Source organism: Acanthisitta chloris, unplaced genomic scaffold (assembly GCF_000695815.1).
Source record: "Acanthisitta chloris isolate BGI_N310 unplaced genomic scaffold, ASM69581v1 scaffold41828, whole genome shotgun sequence".
Taxonomy (NCBI): Eukaryota; Metazoa; Chordata; class Aves; order Passeriformes; family Acanthisittidae; genus Acanthisitta; species Acanthisitta chloris.
In genome coordinates this window covers 11,358-18,016 of record NW_008686140.1, presented here as the reverse complement: position 1 = coordinate 18,016, position 6,659 = coordinate 11,358, and the positions used below count along the sequence as shown (strand labels likewise).

At 54.0% G+C, this 6,659-nt stretch overlaps 1 protein-coding gene across 1 annotated transcript in view; it reads right to left on the bottom strand.

Annotated features, from left to right (window-relative positions):
• Positions 1-6,659, bottom strand: part of ABCC2 (ATP-binding cassette, sub-family C (CFTR/MRP), member 2) — a 17,187-nt gene that overhangs the window by 6,290 nt on the left and 4,238 nt on the right. Inside the window, exons 8-20 of the mRNA XM_009079998.1 lie at positions 6,186-6,364; positions 5,448-5,625; positions 4,688-4,942; positions 4,144-4,209; positions 3,520-3,657; positions 3,029-3,175; positions 2,648-2,736; positions 2,495-2,557; positions 2,178-2,304; positions 1,827-2,003; positions 1,557-1,724; positions 1,077-1,263; positions 90-210 (exon numbers count right to left, since the gene is read on the bottom strand). Of these exons, the coding sequence (XP_009078246.1) occupies positions 90-210; positions 1,077-1,263; positions 1,557-1,724; positions 1,827-2,003; positions 2,178-2,304; positions 2,495-2,557; positions 2,648-2,736; positions 3,029-3,175; positions 3,520-3,657; positions 4,144-4,209; positions 4,688-4,942; positions 5,448-5,625; positions 6,186-6,364 (1,895 nt within the window). The remainder of the gene's footprint in view (positions 1-89; positions 211-1,076; positions 1,264-1,556; positions 1,725-1,826; positions 2,004-2,177; positions 2,305-2,494; positions 2,558-2,647; positions 2,737-3,028; positions 3,176-3,519; positions 3,658-4,143; positions 4,210-4,687; positions 4,943-5,447; positions 5,626-6,185; positions 6,365-6,659) is intronic.

Below are 6,659 nucleotides of genomic sequence, written 5' to 3'. Positions count from 1 at the left end.
GAATGCTCTGGGAAGCCTCCAGACCTCTGTTTCTGAGGGAGCAGTGCATGGGACAGGGGAGAGAGCTGAGAGCTGAGGTCAAGTCCCACCTGCGTCTCAATTCTCTCTGATGGATGCTGGCCTCTCGCTTCAGGGTCATAGTCACCACATCATCAGAGCCCTCCTCCATGCAAGGCTCAACATCTTCATCACCCTGCTCTTCATCTCCAGCTGAAGCAACAGCTACAAGTACAGGAATAAGGGAAGGTAGGGTTAGGAACTGAGGAGAGAGCAGATCCCATACACAACACCCCTGCTGCACTCAGCTCCACCTCTCACCCCAGCCCCAGGCTGTGTCTTACCACTACACAGAACACCTCCAACCCTGCCGCAAGCCCAGTACAGCAGGAGGAGGAAGAAATCCACTGTGCTGGAGGGACAGCTGACAGATGACATAGGGCTAAAGGCCTGTGTGGAGGCAGTCCCTGCTGCTGACTTATCCCAGTACCACTGGGTGGAATTCAAGCACAGATTTGTGCTAGTTTACTAGGTGCAAGATCTGGTAGGTCGTATCACTCCAGTCAGGAGCATCAGTTTGAGCAGATGGAGTTGGCCTCTGTGAGGATGGACTGGGAATAGCCAGGCTGCAGCTGGACAATGGGGCTGAGCACAGGTAGGGTGAGCATTCGGTCAACCTGACACCACTCCTCCACATAGCACGGGGGACATGATAAAGATGAAATGTTATCCAGCAGCATGTTCAGAACAAACCAAACAATCTTTCTCACCCCAGCATCACTAAAATATGGTGTCTGTTGCCACATAAGATTTTGGAACCAAGAAACATAAATGAATCAAAAAGGGAGTAAAACAATCAGACAGTTCCTTTGTTGGCTGTTCAACACAATGCCTGGATGCATATCTTAGTCAGGAAGTCCTTATACTGCTGATTGCCAAAAGTTGGTAAGGATTCACAGCAGCCAGCATTGGTGTCCAGGCTAGATAGAGCCAGGTCAGACTGACAGATCAGGTCTTCATATCCCCAGGACACATGCACAGCCCCTCTAACTGCCACAGCCCCACTATGTTCCCAGTACCTGCGATATTTTCCTCAGAAACATCCTCCTCCTGGCTGCCATACAAGTTCAGGAACTGGGCAAAGGCCCCCTTGTTTGCAAGCAGGGTGCTGTAGGAGCCATACTCAGACACTGCTCCTGCTGCCAGCACCACGATGTTATCAACCTGGGGCAGGAAACTGATACTGTGCGTCACCAAGATCCGTGTCTGCAACAAAGTGGTTGCAGGGTAGTGATCATCAGAGCACCCCTCACCTCCCAGCCACGGACCAGCAGGCTCTCCATCCCCTGCTTTGGGACCTCTCTGTTTAGCAGTGCCTGGCCATGGGGACATGGCACATCCCTCTGAGGACCCATGAGGCCTCTCCTGACTGCTGCGGCCTCACGTGAAAGCCCTGCTCTGTCTTGAGCAAGCAACCTCAGATTTCCCTGGATAGTAAACACTGTGACAGTGCCATTCCTGCCTGGCTGGGTGGTGGGTAGGGGAGCATGGGTGCTCACCTTGTTTTGCAGCAGCCCTTTTGGCCCCAGCACATGCTCAAAGAGGTACTTGCCGACGTGAGCATCCACAGCAGACAGAGGGTCATCCAGGATGTAGATGTCTGCATTGCTGTACACTGCCCTGGCCAGGCTGACTCGCTGCTTCTGCCCCCCACTCAGGTTGATACCCTGAAAGGGAAAGACCTCTCTGGGCATGGGGCCGGCACAGAGCAACAGCTCTGTCCTCTGCTGCAGGCACTGTGGGAAACCCATAATGCCCAGGGCTGATACCTTCTCTCCAATCTCTGTCTGGTCACCTGCAGGCAGCAAATCCAGGTCTGGAAGGAGAGCACAGGCCTTGATGACCTCCTGATACCTGGCTTCATCCAGCTCTGACCCAAAAAGAATGTTGTCTTTCAGTGTGGCATTCTGGATCCAGGCCTGCTGAGGGACATAGGCCAGGGAGCCCTAGAAAGAGAAACACAAGAACAGCTGCTCTGTCAGAGCATCAGCTTGAGCACTGCCACTTCCTGCAGCCTGTCCTTGCCCTGAGACATCACTCCAGGACAGTCCTGCCCTGCTGCTTCTCTGCTGAGCTCCCAGGCAGCTTCACAGCCCAGTGCACCAGCCGGCTTCTCTCACCTGAATGTTGATGTGCCCCTTGATATTCTCCATTTCCCCAAGCATGGCTGACACCAGCGAAGATTTGCCTGAGCCCACAGCCCCCACCACGGCCACCAGGCTCCCAGGTGTGATGTCCAGGGTGACACTGCAAAGACATAAGTACTGAGGAAGCAGCACTGCCACGTTGCACACCAGCTCCTGCATGGGACCACCACAGAGCAGTGTCTCTGAGACACTCGTGTCCAGCAGCACTGTAAGAGGTGATTGCTATCCCCAGCTAACAACTCAGAAAGCCTCCCCAGCCATCTGCCCCCAATACAGCGCAGAGCACTCACTCTCTTATCGCAGCATTGCTGTCCTGCTCCCAGGCAAAGGTGGCCTCTGAGAAACGCACAGCACTGCCTGTCGGCAGAGAGACAACCCTCAGCACTGGGAAGACCCAGGGCTAAGCCAGACTGTGACCCACAGGGAGTAATCTGGAGGTTCACCTGCCTGGAATGGGGTTGTGGTGGATAGCTGAGGTGTCCAGGTCTTCTCCGCCCAGGTAGCGTTCCAGCCTCGCAGTCGACACTTTGGTCTGCCATGGCAGAATGGGGATGAGGATGGCACATGGGCATGGGGCACAGCTGGGTGGGCTGGCAGGAGCCCCAGATGCAGAGCACCACATCACACAGCCTCCACCCAAGCACTGGCCCCAACCACTGAGCCCCAAACCTGCGTCATGCATGTGAGTCCTATCCCACCCCACTGCCAGCAGAGTCTTGTGCACTGACCCCTGGGTGTCCATCACACACCTGAGCCCCATGTGCTCGTTTGGGCAGAGGTATCATAGGATCCCTCTGCTCTCCCTGCCCGATGTGAGGGCTCACCTGTACCAGGGTAGAGAGGACCAAGGGCAGCATGGCCATGGGGAAGCGCAGCACATTGAAAAGGGAGATGGCAGTAAAGGCCTTCTGTGCATCCAGTATGTTGTTCTCATCCACCAGCACGTAGACGGCAAAGCTGGCCAAGGAGACCTAGGACAGATAGCAAGGAAAACCACCATCAGTGTGGTTGTGTGCAGCCCAGACCCTCACGTTGCCCTAAGGCCTCAGCAGTGCCTTCCTGCTGGCCACCTGTTCCCCTCCTGCTTCTCTTCTCCTTTGGGCCCCATCTCACCAGCCTGATGGGACCCCCTTCCACCACAGCTCTCCTGCCAGCAGCTAGGACCATAATCTGCATCCCAGGCACCCATCAGCCAGCCCCTTCCTCACTGCAGGAGAACTCCAGGCAAGGTTCCCAATATTTCCCATCCCCTTGGTCACAGCTCAGCCCCAACTCAGAGAAAGGTGTAGCCCTCTCCAGGGCTGTTGTCACTCACCAGGAAGGGGGCACATGTGAACACAAAGATAGAGATTGACTGCAGATAACTGAAGTTCACCAAGTCCTTGAGCTCATGTGCCCGGACCTCATTAACTCGCTTCTCAAATGAAGGTTCCCAGGCAAAAAGCTTCAGGATCTGTGGGATGAGCACAGTGAGCAGATTCTGGCCTCATGGGAAGGCCTACCTCCACACTCAGCTCACTTATGGCCAGCACATCCATCACCAGCTCCTGGCTTGCTCAGAAGCCTGCTTGGCCACTGCATCTCCCCTCTTCTGTCCTGCCCTATGGCTTACAGCACTTCCCCACAGCATTCCCACTCTCAGTTTCAGCTTACAGGTCACTGCAGCCCCTCTGCCACCATGGCAGCAAGCTCACTACTACAGTCATACAAGAAACACCAAAAGACCTGTCTTGGTCCAGCTCCTCTCCAGCCAACCTTTCAAAAGATGAGGAAGCCCAGGGAATTGCAGAGACTGAGGCTTGGATACCCTAGATTCGCGGGTCCCAAGTTAGAATATAACGCTGGTACCGTAGGGTTACAGAGGTGTACTGTCCTCAAGTACAGTGCACCAAGAACAGAGGTGCAGCAGTTGCCCGGGGAGTGGCAACCCACTACTCACCTTGATTCCATTGAGGATTTCAGTCATTATTTTCATGCGTTCATCCTTGTTCTTCATGTTCCTCACCTACAAACAGAAGAGCCAGACATCACCTAAACCAGACAGCAGCTCACCCTTGGAAATACATCTGGGCTGCCACAGGGAAGGGAAGGATGGGCTCCAGAACCCAGAGAAGTTATCCTACAAAGCTGGACCTTGATTCCCTGTGGCTATGGAGAACCTGGGGAAAAACAACGCCCTGCTGTCAAGTAGAAGTTAAAGCTTAATCTTAGGGTTGGCAATATCTGGTTTTCAGACCTCAAGGCTGCGTCCAGTCTTGTTCAAGTTCAGCTGTGATGGTAGAACAGATCTTGCATGCTTCCTGCTCATCACAGCTGATCACACCCAGCTCTGGCTAGAGACACCCCCATCCCAAGTGAGATCAACTTCCTAGGCTGGGAAAGGTCCACATCATAACAGCAAAGGGTAGAGGCATACGGGAAATGAAGGAGGGGAATGACAGTGGGCCCCAGGACTGGGAGACCAGGGATGATCTTGCACTGACCTGAATGTTTTTGGCCTTGGCAACCAGGAACGCATTTATGGGGATGAGCAGCACCATGACTGCAATGCCAGCCAAGACAGAGGGGCCCAGCTCACCCCAAAGGAAGACAATGGACAGGATAATTTGCAGGGGTGATGACCACAGTTGGTGAACAAAGTTGGCCATGTCCATGAACCTCTGGGCGTCAGCTGACATCAGATTCACAGTCTCTCCCACTGTTGACTCCTTGCGGGTGGCACTAGACATGGTGAGCGACTGGAAAGAGAAAGCATAGTCACCACAAGCTGGTCTGGGAGCAGCCTGGCTGCCAGCAGCCTGGCACAGAGCAGGAAATTAGCAGGCCAGACTGAAACTGCTCCGGGATTTGCTCCTGGTGCCTCTCTGCTGGCTTCAGGTGGTCCCTTCACTGCCTGCACACCAGGAGCCACTGGATGCTGGTTACAACCAGAAACACATCCCCATGCAGGAATCCTAGTGGCAACTGCCTTAGATGTTGCATTGCTCTGAAGAAAAACCTCCCCTGACCCCTGGTAGCTGCCAAATACATGGCTGCAGCACCCAGGTCCCAAGCAGAACTAGGACCCAACGGTGTCCCCAGTGCTAGGTGGGTGTACCACAAACCAAGCTCTCCCTGTGCCTTCCTGAAAAGTAAAGTGCATATACCCCAGTCGCCCCAGGTTGATGGGGCAGGCAAAAGACAATTATACCCACAGCCCAACTTGAAGGAAGCCAGTGGGGGTGATGACAGGACCATACGCACCTTCTTGTAGATGGCAGCAATGAGACTGGCACGCACGTTTATGCCAAGCTGGAAGCACAAGCTGAAGTACTGCTGCAGGCAGAGGGACTGGATCACTGCCGTCAGGAAGAGCAGGATGGCATACAGATAGCCTTGCCAGGCAAAGGACTCCTCATCCGACACAAAGGCAATCAACAGCCTGGAGGGTAAAGAAGCCCATGAGACCCTCACCCTACCAACAGACCCAAGGAGGATGCTCCACATGAATGCAGGGAGAGCATCCTCATGAGAGTGATGACTGAGACCTGGCCCCAGAGAGCTGGCTCAATACTCAGCAAGCTGAGGACCCTCATTCGGCTGGGTGTCCTGTTCTGCCAGAGACACTGCATTTCACACACAGCAGAGGGTCACTAAGGTCAGATCATCCACAGAGACTGTGTCACTGTTGGGCTGAGCTGGAATGGCTCATGGAGGGCCCCAAAGAACAGCCAGGACTGTCTCCAAGTAGGGAGCAGGACTGCATAACAGAGGATGCAGGGATCAAGATATTACCCATAAGAGCTCAGATCAGTTTTTCATTAAACTGTAACCAAACATTCTCCCACCTTTGCTGAGGACACAAAACATTCCCAAAGTCTGGGGCTGGGAGGGGCACACATACGGAGATGGTAGGGTTGGATACAGTGCACACAGGGAAGTGGTAGGGCTGTGTGCAAAGCCAGGACAGAGCATGGTCAGGGACAGAGAGAAAAGACTCACTTCAGCAGCTGGGGGCTGACAAACACCAGTCCATCATGCACCACCTTAAACGCCACCGCTAGCACGAGGTTCTGCCAGAAGGTCTTGCACAGGGTTTTCACCAACCAGCCCCTGGGATAATCCTTGTGAGGACCAGAATCCCCTTTGTCTCCCTTCTTCTTCTTTGGCTGCTTCTCTTCCTGAAAAAAGATCACACAGAAGTGAAGGAGCCGTTTGTGCAGGCTTCCTGCACCTGGATGCTTCCAGGCCAGCAACACAGACCCCAGATAAGGTATCCTGAATGAAGCCTTAGCTTTACTTCCTGTCACATTCCCTCTCACTCATCGCTGCTCGTGTCATACACACCCAGTACTTACACCTCTCTCGTGTGACAAAGGCAATTGTTGCAAACCCCAAACCAGCCTGAACCTCTCAGGCCAAAAATCAGGCACCTCAGGAAGAACCTGAGACCAGGGGTGATCATGGAGTGATGTT